We start from the raw sequence: 20,114 nt of genomic DNA, 5'->3' as shown, positions 1-20,114 counted from the left end.
TGTTAACCATGTGTGATGTGATATATGTATTTATATATATATGCTAACTATTTAATATTGTTATATTGTTATATACTAATTATTAATAACATAATATGTTAATTTAACATACTAAATATTGTTATCAAAGTATTATAATTAATATGTAATACTGTATATATATATATATTATATTATGTTTACTATTTACTAATATATATGTAAGATATGAATGAGCTAACGAGTCGAACTAACGAGTCGGGTGAGCGATCCGGTCGAGCTTTAAACGAGTTGAGCTCGCGAGCCCCTATCGAGTTTTGTCGAGCGAGTCGGGTATGTATCACTTACTAATCGAGCGGGTTTCAACAGTAACGATCGAGTTTCTACAGTATCGAGCTCGAGTTCGGATCGAACTAAACCGAGCGGGTATCGAGCGGGCTGTCGAACGGACTGGCTTATTTACATCCCTACAGTCCAGTTTCCATTCTCAATCCTACAGAAAAGCAATAAATGAGGGACATTGTGGGGGTGGTGCTTGAGTCAAAATAAAAGGAAATTGTTTGAAAGACCGAAATAAAGTTAAGGATTTTGTTTCCTAAATGTAGCAATGCCCATTCTGACTTGATCAGATATGAACATTGAACCTTTTGGTTTAGGATTTCAGTCAACCAGTAAAATCTATTGTTATTGAAGTGTGGGTCTCATCAATAATAGTCTCTACAACAAACTACAAAGAAGAGGGGAAAATTACCTTACTAACCTATATATGTGTGTTTCTTTTAAGTGGGTTTACATGGCTTCTCATGTTATTTTGTATAAAAAAAATTGGATTTCAAAACAATTTTTTGAAAATTTATGAAGAAAGTAACGGTGAAGAAACTTTTATAGGATTCACTTATATGTGATGTAGTTTACGTGATTCTACATAAGAGTAGTACTACTTATAACGACAGAAAATATAGTTTGAATTTGTATTGTATTTTCTTAATCATTTACATTGTGTTGATGCACATATATATACATGACATGAGTATTCTAATTACAGGAATAATTCCACAAATCATGGGTGATATTATTGATATGCCTAGTGTGGTCTTGTCTGTTTCCTTGTAGAGAAGATTGTGGACGTTAAGGCTTGACAGCTTTGTCCATTTCCTTCTGTGCATGATTCCAGGTTGTGCATGCATTTATTTGAGAGAGCTTTCCTTGTGTGGTTGATTGCATGAGCTGGAGAATTATACTGAGCGGAAGTATTGTGCTGTGAATCCGGGATTGATATGCTCTGATGCTGAATATCTGTAACAGTCTTAATAGGCCCCCTCAATTGAAGCGGAAGTTCAATGATGTTGAGATTGTCACGTAGATTAGTAAAGCGGGTGGATATGAGTGGTTTAGTAAAAATGTCGGCCTTTTGATCTTTTGTAGAGATGAACCGGACCTCCAAAGCTTTAGACGCCACCTTGTCACGTACAAAATGGAAATCGATTTCGATGTGTTTGGTCCGAGCGTGGAACATGGGATTAGCCGTGAGATAGGTGGCTCCAAGGTTGTCACACCAAAGGGTGGGTGATTTGGGAAGGAATACACCAAGTTCTCGAAGAAAGGATTGGAGCCATTGTAGTTCAGCAGTAGTGTTTGCAAGTGATCTGTATTCGGCCTCTGTGCTAGACCTTGAAACTGTGGCCTGTTTGCGGGAGCCCCATGAGATGAGATTGGAGCCTAGGAAGATGCAGAAACCTCCAGTTGAGCGCCTGTCGTCAGGGCATCCTGCCCAATCGGCGTCAGAGTATGCATGGAGGTGAGCAGGGGAGTTGCGTCTGAGGAGTAAGCCATAGAAGAGAGTTTGCTTGAGGTAGCGCAGTATGCGTTTAACAGCTGTCCAATGTGGTATGGTTGGACGTTGAAGGAATTGGCACACTTTGTTTACTGCAAAGGACACATCTGGCCGTGTAAGTGATAGATATTGTAAGGAGCCGACAATGCTGCGGTAGAGGGAGGGATCATGGAATGCTTCACCATCAAACCGAGATAATGACTTAGAAGAAGACATTGGGGAAGTCACTGGCTTAGCAGATAGCATGTTGGATTTCTTGAGTAAATCCAGGATGTATTTTCGTTGAGATAGGAAGATGCCGCGGGGGTCGTGCAGGACTTCAACACCCAGGAAATAGTTGATGGAGCCAAGGTCTTTGATTGGAAAATCACATTGCAGCTTGGAAATGAGGCCCTCAATTAGAGTGATAGAAGGGCTGGTTACCAAGATGTCATCCACATAAATTAGGATGAAAATTGTGGATGCACCGTTGCCATGGATGAAGAGTGATGTATCAGCTTTTGAACCATGAAAGCCCAACTCAATGAGTCGATTGCTGAGGCGGGAGAACCAGGCCCTGGGGGCCTGTTTTAGGCCATACAGTGACTTCCGGAGATGACAGACATGGTCCGGGAAGGAAGGGTGAATGAACCCAGGAGGCTGCATCATGTAGACAGATTCCTGCAAAAAACCATGTAAAAATGCATTTGTTACATCTAATTGTTTTATGGACCAATTGGCTGAAACTGCAATGGAGAGGACAGTCCGAATTGTGGTAGGTTTGACTACTGGACTGAAAGTGTCACCATAATCGATCCCCGGTTGCTGTTGAAACCCCTTGGCGACAAGCCGGGCTTTGTAACGTTCGATGGAGCCATCGGATTTTCGCTTCAGTTTGTATATCCATTTGCAACCGACAAGGTTCATGTGGGGTTGTCGAGGAACAAGTGTCCATGTCCCATTTTGGAGGAGGGCATTGATTTCAGTAGTCATGGCGGTTCTCCATTCTGGTAACTTGTTTGCAGCTGTGAAGGAAGTGGGTTCATCATCTGGTGTATCCATTTCTGTAAGTAGAGCTTTTGGTGGATATGGAACTGTGCCATCTGTAAATTGACGTGGCTTGTGAATATTTGTTTTGGATCGTGTCTGCATGGAGTGAGTGCCTGTTGGCTGTTGCACTATGGTCGTGCTGGGGACATCTGCCACAGGAGGAGCCACGTGTTGATCAATGGGACAGGGAACTTCCTGAGGTGGAGGAGAAGGTGACGGGTGGGAGTTTTGGTTGGATTCGGGTAGTGGGGAACAGGGTACATGTGGGGAAAAAGAGTGATGGGAGGGATGCATGGGAGGGGTTGTGTGTGTCAAGTGCGGTGAGGTGGTAAGTGGCAGGAGAGAAGGTAGTGGAAGAGGTTGATGTGAGGGAGATGCTGGGGATACAGGGGGTACCTTGAAGGGGAACTGAGTTTCGTCGAAAACAACATTCCGTGATATGTAGATTCGGCCAGTTGGGAGATGAAGGCAACGGTACCCTTTGTGTTGGAAGCTATAGCCAAGAAAGACACAGAGGTGAGATCGAAAATCAAGTTTGTGTTTATTGTAGGGTCGGAGATGTGGCCAGCACGCACACCCGAAGACTTTCAAGAAGTTGTAATCGGGTGGTTTGTTGAAGAGGAGTTGAAATGGTGAGATGTGTCGAGTGACAGGAGATGGTAGTCTGTTGATGAGAAAGGATGCGGTTAGGAAAGCTTCTTCCCAGTAAGTAAGGGGCATGGATGCGGCTGCGAGTAGGGAAAGGCCGGTTTCAACTAAGTGGCGATGCTTACGTTCCACGGATCCTTGCTGTTGGTGAGTATGGGGACAGGAGAGTCGATGAGAGATGCCTTGTCTAGAAAGAATGGGATTAAGGGCCCGGAATTCTCCTCCCCAGTCAGATTGGACAGCTTTGATTTTGCGATCAAAGAGATTTTCAACATGCTTTTGGAACTGGATAAATATGGAAGTAACAGCAGATTTGGTAGCAATTGGAAATAACCATACAAACTTGCTAAAATCATCAATAAAGGACACATAGTATCGGTTTCCATTATTTGAAGGGAAAGGGGATGGACCCCATACATCAGTGAAGATGAGTTCCAAAGGGAACTTAGACAAAGAAGGAGACAAATGAAAAGGTAGAGCATGGCTTTTGCCCATGCAACATGCAGGGCAAATAGCCATATTTTTATTCTGAAAAAGAGCAAGGTTGTGAGCTCGAACAACTTGACTAACAATTCGGAGTGATGGATGACCGAGCCTGCAATGCCATCGGTCCAAGGGAGCACGTTCACCCAAGAAAGCTAAGCGAGGAGGAGGTGGGCTTGTGGGGAACGTGTAGAGGCCGTCCTTAGTCCTGCCTCGAAGGAGGGTAGTTCCTGTGAGTCGATCCTTAATACAAAAGAAGAAGGGGTGAAACTCAAAATAAACGTTGTTATCACGAGTGAACTGAGAAACAGACAGAAGATTTTTCTTGATCCGTGGAATCCAGTGGATTGAGAGTGGGCACGGTTGGATCCCTTGTTCTTGGGAGATGATGGTCTTGCAGTTGCAACATTAGCAGATGGAAAAACATTTTCAGCAGTCGTGGAATTGTGCTCCAAGCGCATTTCATGAGTGAGGAGGTGAGCATATAGTTCTTCAAGGGACATTGGGTCCACTCGGGTGGTCACAGAGGTGACAAAGGGATCAAATTCAGATCCCAAGCCTGCAAGGAGAAATGAAATCAACTCAAAATCGTTGAGTTGTTGACCTGTTGCAGCAAGAGTGTCTGCCAGAGACTTGAACTTCTGAAAATAGTCTGTCACAGAGGAGCCTCCTTTTTTGAGTGTGGCTAGTTGAAAATGAACCTGCATAATTCTGGCTCGAGAGTGTGAGGAGTATAGGCGTTCAAGTGCATTCCATACTTCAGAGGAGGTGGAATAGCCCATGATTTGGGAGATGAGGTTTTCGGATATGGTGGACACAATGGTGCTGAGGACCATTTGATCTTGTTGAAGCCAAGTGAGGAAGTCTGGATTGGCAATGGTGGCAGGGGAGTCAGCTGATGGGTTGGGGTTTGGAATTGTTTGTGGGGGTGGTTGGATGGTGCCAGTAACAAAACCATAGGCATTTTGGCCTTTGAGGTATGTAACCATTTGCCATTGCCAGGAGAGATAATTATCACGGGTAAGTTGAGCTGTTACCCTGTGATGAAGGTTATTGAAGAGGGAAGCGGGGGAGAAGCTGAGGTTGTTGCGTGGAGTTGGTGCATTGGTGGCATTGGTGGAGTTGGTAGGGGAAGTTTCGGTGGCCATGGCTTAGCAGGATCGAAAAAGAAAAGACTTGAGTCCTTAGAAAGGCTCTGATACCATATAACGACAGAAAATATAGTTTGAATTTGTATTGTATTTTCTTAATCATTTACATTGTGTTGATGCACATATATATACATGACATGAGTATTCTAATTACAGGAATAATTCCACAAATCATGGGTGATATTATTGATATGCCTTGTGTGGTCTTGTCTGTTTCCTTGTAGAGAAGATTGTGGACGTTAAGGCTTGACAGCTTTGTCCATTTCCTTCTGTGCATGATTCCAGGTTGTGCATGCATTTATTTGAGAGAGCTTTCCTTGTGTGGTTGATTGCATGAGCTGGAGAATTATACTGAGCGGAAGTATTGTGCTGTGAATCCGGGATTGATATGCTCTGATGCTGAATATCTGTAACAGTCTTAATACTACTACTCATGTTATTTTGTATAAAACTTTTGAAGTAAATTTGGGAAAAACAAAAACTTAGTAAAATATATGAAAGAACTTTCAAATGAAGATAACTATTCTGATACCATATTAAATTATCAGTTATTCTAAATAATTAAGTTTATATATGAATTTAAAGCATTTAACAGATATTCTAACACCATGATAAGTTTTAATTTGGACATATGCCTACAAACCAAATCCCACAGCTATTGATCCTTTAGTTCATCCTCCACGTCGTGAACTACTAAATATGTATTGGGTAGATAAACCATTTCTCAAAGCCAATTGATTTGGTTCATCATAAATCTCTTGTGCAGTACGTGGTGTCGAATATCCCCAATGTGGAACTTGTGCACCTTATTTTCCACCTCCATCTCCATCAAGATCAAGTTTTCTCTTTTTTAATAAGATGAGCATACCTGCGCGCCAGGGACAGGTGAGTCCTACATTCTTCTCTTTTAAATCATCCGAATTTCTATGAAATTCAAGCAGCTAATACTGAATTTTAATAAGATTATGAGCACATTTTCTTGGGCAGGTGAGTCCAACATTCCTCTATTAAATTATCTGAATTTCTATGAAATTCAAGCAGCTTAATTTTAGTGAATCTCAATCCCGTATCTCCACTATCCCTATGCAAGCATATGAATCAATGCAAACCCAACATATACATGGGACCCAAAGGCTTCTTCGTTGACTTGAAACATTTAACCAAAGATTTGAAATTCCATTCTTCCAAAGCTTACAAAAAATAGTTGCTCAATTGGTTCATTATCTTCAACATTTAAAAGTAAAAGTTAACTAATTGAGACCAAGATTTATCTCCAAATGTCAAGGATTGGTTCAATCCAATACGACAAATTGATAAAGCAGATGATGACTAGCATACCTTCTTAAAGTAAAGCTCACTTCAGTGATGAAGTATGATCGAGCATGAAGAATTCAAACATAGAAATATGGAGATTTATATATCATATGTCAAAGAAAATCTTATTTGCTACATAAAAATATCAACATCTTTGTGCTGCCAATATATATATATATATATATATATATATGTGTGTGTGTGTGTGTGTGTGTGTGTGTGTGTGTGTGTGTGTGTGTGTGTGTGTGTGTGTGTGTGTGTGTGTGTGTGTGTGTGTGTGTGTGTGTGTGTGTGAAAAAAGTACTTGCCCAGCAAACAAACATATCAATTAATTTGCATCCAAAATTGAGTTGATTCACTTGATTTATCTGATTGACTTGATGAACTTTCAATTCCCTACGACAACGGCTGTGGGGCTTTCTGTTGATGATAGGAAAGGTTTGGGAGGTATTTGTAAGAATTCAACTTCTCTTTCAAGCATTTCTATCACTTTGTACATTGAAGGACGATCATTAGGCTTCATCAGTATACACCATAATGCAACAATGAGCATCTTCTTCCCTATTTTCTTTTCCTCTTCTGTGGCATCTTCCAATATTAATTCTACGTCGTTTCCATTTTGCAATTGGTCATAAACCCAAGTAGGGAAGTATATTTGGCTTGAGTGTTCTACAAATGCATTTACGTTCTTTCTTCTACCGGCCATTTCCATCAATAACATTCCAAAACTATATACATCAACTTTGTGTGAAACATCTCCAATGTTTTTGTAGAACAACTCAGGAGCCATATATCCAAGTGTCCCTCTTGCAGCAGTCAAAGAAACAATGTTTTGATCTATTGGATACAGTTTTGCTAGGCCAAAGCCAGAAACTTTGGGAGTAAAGTTCTCATCAAGAAGAATGTTGTGAGGCTTGATATCAAAATGCAGAATCTGCATATCACATCCTTGATGCAAATATTGAATCCCACGAGCCACTCCTAGAGCAATATTGTATATTCTCTCATAACTTAAAAGGATATTATTCCCTTCTTGCAAAAAAATATAATTACTCAAAGACCCGTTAGGCATGAACTCATATACAAGAGCCCGCTTTGATCCTTCAACACAATAACCAATGAGTTGCACTATATTAACATGGTGAATCCTTCCAATGGTTGCTACCTCGTTAATAAAGTACTCTTGCCCAGCTTGGGACTTATCTAACATCTTTATAGCTACGACACAACCATTTTGAAGCGTTCCTTTAAATACAGTGCCAAAGCCTCCTTCACCCAATTTGTCCTTAAAACTTTTAGTGATCTTCTTAATTTCAGAGTAAGAATACCTTATTGGCATGAGGTTGTTTTGGCTTTGAATAAATTCTTCAACACTGTCATACACCAACAAATGCCTCCTACCCCATTTATATATCAAATACGCAATCATGAAGGGACTGACCAATACAACTTTTGCTCCATGGTATACTCCTGTGCAGGAATATCACCAAATTAATTGTAAGTAAAGAAGAGAAATTTTCTCTTAAACTATTTTTAGCATTTTTTTTTTTCTTATTTGGAGTTAAAAATATTTAAAGAAATGCTAGAGGTACTAAGATAGATGTTAAGATCATGTAGAGCTTATTTATTGGAGATGATAAAAAATAATTAATAAAAAAAAATGCTACAGATACTAATAAATATGGTACACATCATCTTAATATCTATCTTTTAATAAAAGATTTAATAAATCTAGTATTTCTCAATTATATGTAGTTGCAACTTGCAACTCTTTGCCTTCTTAAATCATAGTAATTAAGCAGTACAGTATCTGTTGTCTTTTTCATGTGAATGTCATTAATAGTTTCATGTCGTTTTCTTTTTCTTTTTCTTTTTCTTTTCATGCTTTTACAATTAAAGAGGATCAAAGAAGAAATAGAAGTTCTTACCAATAATCTTGATGATCAGCCATTGTCCCCAAACAAAATCTGCAAAAAAAATATATATAAATATATATATTAATTTATAAAAAGATGACTTAAATAATTTGAAAATTATAAGGCCTAAAAATTCTCTTGGCCCATGCTTAATAAGAAATATAAACAACTAGGGATAAATATAAAAAAGTCCCCTAAACTACCGTCCATTTTTAATGTAGCCCCATGAACTTTCATGAGTACTAATATAACCCTTCAAACTATCACTCTATTTTAAAATAGCCAATCTATTAGGTCTTCCTTTCAAATTGGATAGAAAATGCACCACGTGTTATGCGTGTGACAATCGTTAACTAATCTTCTCATAATACCCTTTAAATTCTTTGACCGATTGGCCAGGTCCTTCACAAAAAAACACTCTCAAATATGTAAAACTGAATACTTTACATGCATGTCTGGGCTTTTAATTGGGTTTCGCCATTGTTTTATTGCCTTCTCAATATATTTAGTTAAACAATAGCTGGCTCGGGGCGAATAATTAGCCCATTTTAGGCTTATAAAAGGAAAATTTTAATTCAATATAATTACTTAAGAAATTAGATATTTTTCCTTCCTTTTTTTTTTGGATAATTATCAATGAATTAGAAAACTAAATCAAAATTACAAATACACTGAAACATGGATCCGAATTCCAAAGTACTTAGCTGTCGGATTGCTAGGGAATTAGATATTTTTCCTTTCCCTTTTCTTTCGATAATTATTAATGAATTAAAAAATAATAATACACTGGGGCATGGATCCAAATTCTCAACAATTAACTGTTTGGATTGTCTGACAATTCGATCAACTAGATGTGAGCGGACATTGATCTTATAGAACCTAGCTAAGTGGATCTCATAGGTATCCTCTCACATTAGCCTAAACAAACTCTTAAATCTTGAGATAAAAACCTCACCATAGCGCACCCCATCTACGCAGTACTCACGGACTCCTGGTTTGACAAACAAGATAATAATACTAGCATTTAGAAACTCTAATTAAGAATCAAGTCAATTATATTAATGCTAAACTACATTAAATATATACACTCATGTATATTCTTATGACATTGGTTTGGTATGGGGTTTATATCTATATGGGATGTGTTTGTTGGACAACCTAAATTTATAACTCTTACACAACCTAAGACACGTATATCGGTGAGACCACATTGGGTTGTGTAAGAATTGTATATTTAAGTTGTGTAAAAATTATTTTCATATATGTGTGGAGGGGGGCGCGGGGGGGGGAAAGAAGTACACATATCGCCCTCAACCTACCACTCAATTGTCAATGTCTCTCCCAAATTACTAATTGTGTCAATGTTCCCCGTAAGACCAACAAAAAGATAAAAATGTCCTTAATTTTTTTTCAATACTAGAAATATGTTCTTATAAATACAAAAAAAAAAAAAAAAAAAAAAAAAAAAAATTAAATTAAATTAAATTAAATTAAATTAAATTAAATTAAAAATTAAAAATTAAACTAAAAAATTAAAAAACAAACTTAAAAAAAAAAAATTAAAAAAAAATTAAAAAACAGAACGATTTTTTTTTTATAAATTTTTGTTATTTTAGATTTTTTTTAAATAATTTTTTTAGTTTTTTTTTTTTAAAAAAAATTAATAATTTTTTGAAGGGTATTTTTGTCATTAAGGGAGACATTGACATTTTTAGGAAGTTGAAGGAGGAGATTGACACAATTAGTAATTTGGGAGGACATTGACAATGAAGTGACAATTTGAGATACAAGTAATTATATATATAATTTTTTTTAAAAAAGATTCAGGTACAAGTAATTTTGTAAATTCTATTAAATCCTGACCATAATGCCTAAATCCTTGCATTTTTTTCCTAAAAGAAATTATGAGTATTTTAAGAATTTTGACATCCCTCCGTCGGGATTTAATTTGTCACACCAAAAACAACAGAATCCGGAAAGGAAAATATTTATTTATGAGATCAACCATTGCATACCCAAGAAAAACTCATCCAAATTCTATTTTATTGTGCGAGTATAGATATAGATATATATCAAACAACTTTTTGAGATAGAAATTTCACCTTGGTATAGTTTTCGAAGGAATCTTCTTTTTCCTTTGAAAAAAAGAAAGAAAGAATTATATCAGCTTTTTGATACTTCGAATTAAAAATCAAGTCATGATATATATATATATATATATATGCTAAACTAGAATAAATATCTTAAGCTATTTATAAAAAGAAAGAAATATGCAAAAGCAAAATAAGAATCTTTTGCGCACCATTATTTACAGTGAAGCAACGAACATTGTTGGCGTCATCGAGGTAGCAGAAGTCATCTCTTCCAGTGCCGCTTCCACAATAAACTTGGTGCCATGAAAGCTCAAAACCATATACCAATATATCATTGTGGATGTCTGAACAGGAAATATTATTTTCTGGGTAAAACATCCCAGTCGACGTCAGAGAAATTTGGTCAACTTGACACGTGTCCTCCACAGATACTGCATCCGTTCTTGAGCCAACCTGAATATATCTATACCTCTTGGAAGAGTTCATAAAGCAAGCAGAAATGTTTTGATAAAATGGAGAAATTGTTGGCTTTTCGCAATTCACGAAAACCGCAGGCTGTGATAGTATTAGTTTGGGATAGTTCGAAGCAGACTCTATCCACTGATCAGGATCGCCCTTTCCGATATATGGAAGCTCTGTGACATATGGATCCCCTAGAGTGAAATTTTCGTACCTCAGAAAATAATGAGGGATGAAGGAGTGGTTATCATTCTCCTGAATACCGAAGTCTGAAACTCGGATTCTGAAGTTAGTGTAATTGATTTCCCGCACGTTGTATTTTCCTGCATACAAGTATAACACTGTCTGGTTATTCTCACATGAAAGCCTATACCTTGGATCGCCGCAGGTTTCTGGGTCGCCTTTTAGCGCGAACGGATAGCTTATGTTCTGGATATTGCCGCAGGAAGAAGGAGCACAGTGTTCACCATCTTTCGCACTCCAAGTTTCATGAACTAGGAGTACAAGAAGAATAAGAAAGAGCATTTCTCTTGCCATTTTTAGAGAGAAAGAGAGAGAGAAGACTATAAATTTATGAGAAACGGAATGGCTTCAATGGCGCCATTGAAGCCAGTAGAGAAGACTTTGTAACTGGTATTGATTGGATTTGTACAATTATGAGTTTCATGTTGTTGGTGAATTGGGCCTACTCTCGTTGATGAGCTTGACTTTGACCAAGGAGACTTAGAGCTGAACCAGAAATTTTTATGAGTGGTGCACGTATTGTTTACGTTGCAATGAAAAATAATATATTAAGATTGAAGATTAAATCAATATATAAAACATAAATTTAGTATATATTAAATGTTAAGTAAATATACGTAAAAGAAAAGACACAAATTAATTGTCTCTTAACATATTTCAATTTTTAATTCAATCATCTATCAAAATGGATTTTCAGCGTTATGTAAGAGTCTAACAGTATTTGTGTGGTTATTCCTATTATTAAATGCGGTTATTATCCTCTATCTGTATATTAGGTATTAGGGGCTTGCTTTTAATTGGTCTCTACTAGGGTGTATTTTAAATGATTTTGAAAATAATTTAGGTCGATTTTTAGTGTTTTTTAGGCTTTTTTTTTTTTTTTTTTTTTTAAGTCTTAATATTTTGCAAATATATTGATTTCACATTACTTCTGTCTTTCTGTCCAAATGTTACACAAAAAAGCAAACTAGCCAACCAAAACATCTATAGCACTTGTTGGACAACAAGACTAGAAGTGAATAACACAAAACATAGTTATTTATCTAAAAAAAATACAATCAGAAATACTCTAAAAGCTGGTAAAGCAGCACAGTACAGTTGAGTACTATCTTTGGCACTACAAGTTTCATGGACAAGGATTACAAGAACAATAAGAGCATTCCTCTTGCCATTTTTAGAGAGAAAGGTGATGCAGCAGGAATAGGAATATAACATAAAATAAAAATAAATCTTGCGTTAATTTAGGGTCTTACCAAAATAACAGAGATGATAAAACAAACTAGTGTCTCATTGGCCTTGGTAGTGTCTCACTTCCAAAAGAAAAGATGAATCATGCCTTCAAGTAACAATTGTCTTTTTTCATAAATCATAATCTGTCTATTACAATAGAACATTATGCTTAAATAAATTTATAGATTAAAACCCTAACTCTAACACTAATGTTACTGAGGGCCAAATGCATTATTGAATTACAAATAAATTAAACTAATATGATTGATTTTGGACTAAGCCCATTATTAAATTACAAATAACTTAAACTTTGGGTAAATTCAAATAAAAACTAATAATCTAAATAATACTAAATATCAATTTAGTCATTCCGCATCAAGAGGCCATCGGAAAATATTAAGTCACTTATCATAAGTAAATTCCAAAAAAAAATTCCAAAACTTCTAAGAAAGAGTGCCATTTTGAGAGAGAGAAGATTATGAACTTATGAGAGAGGGTATGGCTTCAATTGCAGAAGACTTGGTCACTGATATTGATTGGATTCGTACAATTATGGGTTCCATGTTGTTAGTGAATTTGGCCTTTATGCTCTCATTGATGAGCTTGACTTTGACCAAGGAAACTTACGGTGTCTGAACCAGAAATTTTTTTGAGTGGCTGACGTATTGTTCACGTTGCAATGAGAATTACCATGTAATAAAATAACAAATAAAAATATATGTAATATTAATGCTCCGTTTGTTTTGACATAAAATAATTTTTGTGGTAAAATATTTTCGACGAAATTATTTTTTTAAAAAAATAATTTTCTTAAAAATATTTTCCGGCGTTTAGTTCGCACGAAAAAATTACAAAAGGTGAAACTGCAACTATCGCCGGAATTCGGCAACGTCGACCGGCCGTTGTTGGATTCCGACAAGCATGTTTGGCCGGATCCGGCCAAAATGACCGGATTCTAGCCGGACTCTTCCGAATCCGGTCAGATCGGCAGGATTCCGGCCATTTTGGCCAGATCCGGCCGGCTTCTGACCATGGCCAGATTCCGGCCAGTTTCGGCCGGAATCTGGTCCGCCGGCATCTGTCGACGATGGGCCGGATGTTGCCGGATTCCGGTGCCGCTTGGATTCCGACGACTGATCATTACCGGATTTCGACCATTGGATATCAAATGTGCGTGTAAGGACGAAGAGTTTAATTTTGGAAAACGATTTACAGTTTTTAAAATCGTAAATTGTTTTCTAAAAATTAAAGAAGGTTTTACGGTCAAATTGAAAATGATTTTCGTTGACCATTATCTTGGCCCCTACCAAACACCGTAAAATGTCGAAATCATTTTTCAGAAATTATTTTACGCCGAAACAAACGGAGAATAAATCATGCATGATTTTCACTGCCATGTATGTCAGGAAGTAAGCTCTTGAGTATATGTATAGCATTTTTTAATTTTTATTGAAGAGGCAAAAGATGAATGAGTAATTGATTAAGATAGGGGGTGCCAAAGCATGGAAAATAAATATATTAAGATTGAAGATTAAATCATTATATAAAAATAAATTTAGTATATATTAAGTGTTGAGAAAATATAGGTAAAATAAAAGAGACAAAATAATTGTTTCTTAAAATAATTCAATTTTTAATTCTATCACTTATCAAAATGGAATACAGCGTTCTTTAAAATTATTATAGGGATGTACATGCACATATCACTTTTCGATATCCGCATCTACATCATGTTTCTACTAACAATATATGTGAGGTTATTGTCATTATTAAATGCGGTTATTATTCACTATCCGTATATTAGATATTAGGTTTGTTTTAGTCTTTGGACCCTTCTTTGAGTCTTTATCATGGCGTATTTTAAACGATTTTGAAGATAATTTAGGTCGGTTTTAGTGTTTTAATTGGGCTTGTTTTGATTTTTTTAAGTCCTAATTAATATTCTGCAAATATATTGATTTTATATTACTTTTGTATTTCTGTCTAACAGTCCAAGTGTTACATAAGAAAACAACACAGCCAACCAAACCATCTACAACACCTATTGCACAACAAGACTAACTGCGAAAAACATAAAACATAGCTATCTATTTAAAAGAATGCAATCAGAGATACTTCAAAAGTTAATAAATTCTTATTGAACATGTCCATACACAATTACACACTTTCATCCTATATATATATATATCTACACTTTTCACTCCAAGTGAAAAGTTTCAAGTTTTTTTCTCTTTAAAAAAAAAAAAATGTCATTAGGAACCTTTTCCAAATAACCCTGTAGCTACTTAATTGAAATAACATTTCCAAGTAAAACAAGTGTCTTTGAGCTCTGGCGGTGTTATACAGAGCTAGTAAAGTGAATGAGTGAACTAATAATGTGAATGATGGTTAAAATTAAAAATAAATAAATAAATATCTTAAATTAACATTTTTTATAATTTGAGTATTTAATTATAAAAGAATGAAACTTTCATGAGATATAGAGGTGAGGTTTTCCTAAAACTCTTTGACCCACCGACAAGTCTGGGACCACAATTTTTTTTTCTATGTCGGTTGGGACTGGGACCATATTTGTTGATAGACTTTGATGTTAATTTCTACCAAAATTATAATAAAAGTTGACCAAGTCAACTTGCGTGTGCCACGAAACAAATTATTGCTTCCCATGACCGCTTCAGGGATTCTAAAAAAAAAAAAAAAAAAAAAAACACAGCTTCAGGGATTCAAATTATTCCTCGCCTTTTGGTTTCAATACTAATGGCTATTCCTTATTCAATTGTTCCCAAGCAAAAGGAAAAGACAACAGTAGATCCCACCGGATTAGGCTTGGAAATTTGGATTTGCGGGTTGGGTTCGTGTCAACTCGACCAATCCGATTACACAATTGGGGTTCAACACGAACCCGACCCGATTATTAATCGGGTTAAAACATGTAAACCGAACACGACCCGTTATTACTCGGGTTACCCGATACGACCCAATGAACCCATGCCCACCCCAAAATTGAAAACCCCAATCCGGCAATCAGCGTACAGCATGCCCACCGGCCACCCCAAAACGGCAGAATCCAGTTACAGGAAAAAAGTTAGAAAACCAAACAACACAATCTGCGTGCCCACCGGCCAGGCAGCCACCCCAGAACGGTAGAACCCCAATTCGACTGGGCTTGGAGTCTTGGACAGTTGGACCTTGAAAGATGGAGATCGGAGGGAATCATTGGGCGAGCTTGGACGATTGGACGATTCCCCAATTCGACTGGGTTGAGGAGGGAATCAACGGTAGTGGAGATCGGAGGGAAACTGGGAAAGAGCCGTTGGGGACGATCAGACGATGCCGTTTTGGAGGGTTGTGTGGTGGAGCTCGACTTCGACTTCGAGAGCTAAACTTCAACGGTCATGGTTGAGTGAACGATGAACGAGTGAAAATGAGGAGAAAACGAGTGATTGTGAAAGTGAAAAGGCACAGCAAGTCGGCTAGGTTTCCTGAAGGCTAAACTGTTGAAGTTTCTTTCTTCTTTTTTTTTTTTTTTTTAATATTTAATCGTGTTATAATCATGTCTAGCAGGTCACCCACGGGTTGACCCACGAGACCCGATTATAAACGTGACTTGAACCTGATAATCATAAATTCAAACCCTGTATTTTTGTATCGTGTTCGTGTCAATTTCGCAGGTCATGTAAAAAATTATTAATCCTACACCGGATCTCCTGTCGTAGCGGCTCTGGCCACCAAGTTTATGCCACCGATTATTATAATGACATCGGTGACTTGCCCACGTCACCTTGTAGGAAGATGTACGATGTTGAATCAATTCCATATAATATAATATAATGCTCGGAGATGAAAAAGTTTTTGAATTGAAGTGGAACAGTCCAACATGCAAACACTATGAAGGGAAAGGGAAGAATTGTAAATTGAATAACATGGGCAATAGCTCAGAAACTGAGTGCTTCCCCAGACAATATATATATATATATATCCGCGTGCCTTTATATTGATTTTTTGTTTTCTGATAGGTTTTAAAAGCTTAAGATATAAATTAATAGGAAGAGATAATTTTAATTATTTAGTCAATACTTAACCGTACTCTTGGTTACGTGTGGGTTCAATATGTTGAATATTTAAATTAAACTTTGTAAATTGATGGAGATAAATTCGAACTCAAGACCTTTTGTTTTGATATCATGTTAAATAATTACTTATTCTAAAAGCTTTATTTAACGATGAGAAACTAATTATGTTAAAATCTTTTACCCGTGAATCAACAAAATTAGTGGCTATTGGTAAGTTGTTCATTGGTCATTAATTTGAAATATTTAATATATTGTTGGGCATACACATGGAAATTATATATCTTGACCTGTGATTAATTGTTTAACATGCAAGTGTTACCGTAGCTAGGTTCATTTCTATTAGTACTAGCAATCTTTGCAGTCTACTATATCTGTAAGTATGATAAAGTAGAAAAGGCAAACCAAGCAAACATCCCAAAGTATTTGGACGATTACAAAAATTTTAAGCCCACAAGGTATTTTTATGCTGAAATTAAAAAGATTACAAGTCAATTTGCTTATAAGCTAGGCGAACGAGCTTATGGAATGGTATTCAAGTGAAAGCTTTTCAATGAAATCTATGTTGCAGTGAAGATTCTAAACATGCTCAAGAAAAATAGGGAAGAATTCATCAATGAAGTTGGAACAATGGGTAGGATCCATCATGTTAATGTGGTTCGCTTGGTTGGGTTTTGTGCCGATGGATTTAAATGATCTCTAGTTTATGAGTTCTTACCAAATGGATCATTGGACAAGTTCATATCTTCAACAGACACTAAGAACAGTTTTCTTGGTTGGGATAAGTTGCAAGAAATAGCCCTCGGCATAGCGAATGGAATTGAATATCTTCACCTAGGATGCGGCCAATGAATCGTCCATTTTGATATCAAACTCATAATATTTTGTTAGACCAAAACTTCAATCCAAAAATTTCTGATTTCGATCATGCCAAATTGTGTTCTAAGGATCAAAATGTAGTGTCCATGACCACAGCCATGGGGACCATGGGTTATATTGCACCCAAAGTGTTCTCTAGGAACTTCGGAAAGGTGTCTCATAAAGCAGATGTTTATAGTTTTGGAATGTTGTTGTTTGAACTAATTGGTGGGAGGAAAAATGTTGACATTGAGGAGAACACTAACCAAGTCTACTTTCCAAAATGGATCTACAATTTCATGGAACAAAAAGAAAGGAGAAGTGGTGAGGCGTATACCCGAGAGAAGAAAAAAAAAAGGGCGAGGATTTCACATTTCTTTCATAGAAAATCACGATCCACGAAGATCCAACGGTTCGATCTTCAATCCGTGTTTGGAAATGTGATCCTTGTACTCGGATCTACATTTTCACCGATCATTTTGAGGTAAAACACTAGACTCGTGTTTTTGAGATTTTTGAATCTTGAAATGTGAGTTAATTCTCATTGTTTCTTAGGTGTTTGAGTTGTTGGAACTTACTTGAAGCTACCGAAGCCTTGGGTTTTAGTTTGGTGAACTATTGGTGAGTTTTCCTCAAACCCTAAGTTTTGGGTTGTGTATTTAAATTGCAATTTTTATGTCTAACCCTAAGTAAATCTTATGGGTTAGTGTAATTTGCATTAAAATAGCATTATTATGTTATGGGTAAGTATAAATTGTGGTTAGTATGTATTGTGATTAGGTTAGTGAATATTAATTTGGGGCTTTTAAGTGCTTAAACCTTAGATTGTTAATTAGTGTTGATTAATCCCAAAATTATCTATGGCTTCTATGAAAATAAGTGTTTATGGGATTAGGTCCTAATATTAGTAATTTGTATAAATTGGAGATTTTAATTTTAAACCTAAGAATAATTCTATGTATAGGTTTAGTTAATTAATGGGTAATAAAGTAAACCCTAGAATTTTATAGGCAACTTAGTGATGTTGCCTTTGAGTGATTCAAAGTGTTACTTAGCGTGTTTATTGGTTAAGAAACTAAATGGTACATTGTGTTGTGCTTTAGCAGCACTTTGTGGTTCGAATCTAGAGTTGTTGGGAATTGGGAGTAGGTGCAGTCAAGGTGAGTATTCTACTAACTGAGAAGTTATATTTTAAGTATTATTGAATTGCAAATATATATTATTTTACAAATCCGAACCGACGGTATGTTGAATATATGCTTTTGAAATGATTTGATTAGTTTCCCATTATGTTCAATTATAGCAATGATGTTTATGAAATTGATGCATGAATGAAAGATGTTTGAATTGATTTAAAGGGTATGAATGTGTGTTGTGATTGTGATTTAAATTATGTAAATATTGATTGACGAATTGATATGTTAAACTGTTTATGGAATCTTATTGAAAGCATGTGTTAAAGCATGATCATGGAATTGGAAAAGATATATATTGTTTTAAGGCATGAAGCATGAGCATATAAACCCTGAACATGGAATGAAGTGAGGTTTACAACCCACGAGAAACGGTAATCTCAAAGGGACAAGTCCCAAGGAGTGTGATTGTAAGCTTTCACTAGCTCAGGGCAAGCCCCATACAATTCACTACCTCGGGACAAGCCCTATACAGTTCACTACCTCGGGGCAAACCCCATATAGGAAAACTGGCATAAGCATGTATAGCATTATTTTTAAGAGTATGAGTAGTTTTGTTAGACATATTAATATGCATAAGAGTCTCAATGGAAAAGAGCTTATGTATAGTTCTATCGGATGATTGCATAATTTAAATGCCATTGTTTTCCAGCTTAGGGTCTACGTGCATGCGAATGCTCTCGTGTGTATGTAAGCCTAAGCCACTAAATCAAAAGTATTTTAGTAGGTGAAAATGTATGTAGTTGTTTCCAATAAGGGAACTTCTACATAATATCTCAGTTGCATATTATGATTTAAATGTTTTCTAATAGTCGGTGTTTACTATATCAGCTACAAGTGTTTTCAAATATAAGTTTATAAAATGGGTAAGTGTTATGGTGTATGAAAGGCTAAAAGAAAAACATTAGTTCTCAGCAAAAACTCAGTTAGTTTTATATCATTGAGACTTTAATAATTTATTGTTGAAGTGGTGAACTCATTCTTTCACCTGTACGGATATGGTTAACCTCACAACCGTGCAGACACTGATGTTGTGGCTGCAAGTACTTCTGAGGTAGATAATGACCCCATAGCTCTATATTTAGGATATTATGACTAGAGCTCGAAGCGACAATTGTAATGTGATGGACTACGGGTTGTCCATTCTTTTGGGTATTTTGTATATGGCTCGTGACATATGCGTCACTTTTTCTTTTGTGTAGTCATTCTTTTGTAATAATTGTAATGAGGTTAAGCCTTAAACAAATAGACATATGTATGGCTCTTTTGTGTAAACAACAGGTTTATTTTTAGATATGCTTTTCCACTGAGTTAATGATTGTATCATTATGTGTTCCCCTGCATATATATAACTATAATTATCAGGTGCATGTTATGAGGCATGTGCTATATGTTGGCAGAGCGACACGTAATCATGCCATTGTGATAATCCGTTTGTATGATTTTTTTGTATTTTTTATTTTTTAAAAAAGGGGTCATCACACCCCCAAATTTTAAAAAAGTGATATTTGGTTAACTCAAACCACCATTTTATTGTATGTTACATCTTCCATTAACGTCTTGCGTTAAAATGGACAACAAGTTGCATACATGAAGTGTATGTGCTAATTTTTC

General features: G+C 36.2%; 1 protein-coding gene and 1 non-coding gene across 3 annotated transcripts; both read right to left on the bottom strand.

The window, feature by feature from the left end:
- Positions 1 to 4,433: 4,433 nt before the first annotated feature.
- Positions 4,434 to 4,572, bottom strand: LOC133880788 (small nucleolar RNA Z247). Its single transcript, XR_009902406.1, has one exon. It is a non-coding gene; the product is annotated as a small nucleolar RNA Z247 (small nucleolar RNA).
- Positions 4,573 to 6,770: 2,198 nt separating this feature from the next.
- LOC133879890 (rust resistance kinase Lr10-like) lies at positions 6,771 to 11,521 on the bottom strand. Of its 2 annotated transcripts, XM_062318695.1 has the most exons (5): positions 10,657 to 11,521; positions 10,457 to 10,489; positions 9,310 to 9,345; positions 8,367 to 8,405; positions 6,771 to 7,908 (listed from the first exon to the last, which is right to left on the bottom strand). In XM_062318695.1, exons 1-5 carry the CDS (start codon positions 11,441 to 11,443, stop codon positions 6,827 to 6,829), a joined length of 1,977 nt encoding a protein of 658 aa, XP_062174679.1. In that variant the 5' UTR covers positions 11,444 to 11,521; the 3' UTR covers positions 6,771 to 6,826. The 2 variants fall into 2 exon arrangements, with proteins under 2 accessions (XP_062174679.1, XP_062174680.1); XM_062318696.1 differs by lacking the exon at positions 9,310 to 9,345.
- Between the last annotated feature and the right edge of the window lie 8,593 nt (positions 11,522 to 20,114).

The sequence above is a fragment of the Alnus glutinosa genome, chromosome 10 (genome assembly GCF_958979055.1).
Source record: "Alnus glutinosa chromosome 10, dhAlnGlut1.1, whole genome shotgun sequence".
Lineage (NCBI taxonomy): Eukaryota > Viridiplantae > Streptophyta > Magnoliopsida > Fagales > Betulaceae > Alnus > Alnus glutinosa.
This window is presented reverse-complemented; position numbering and strand designations above follow the sequence as displayed.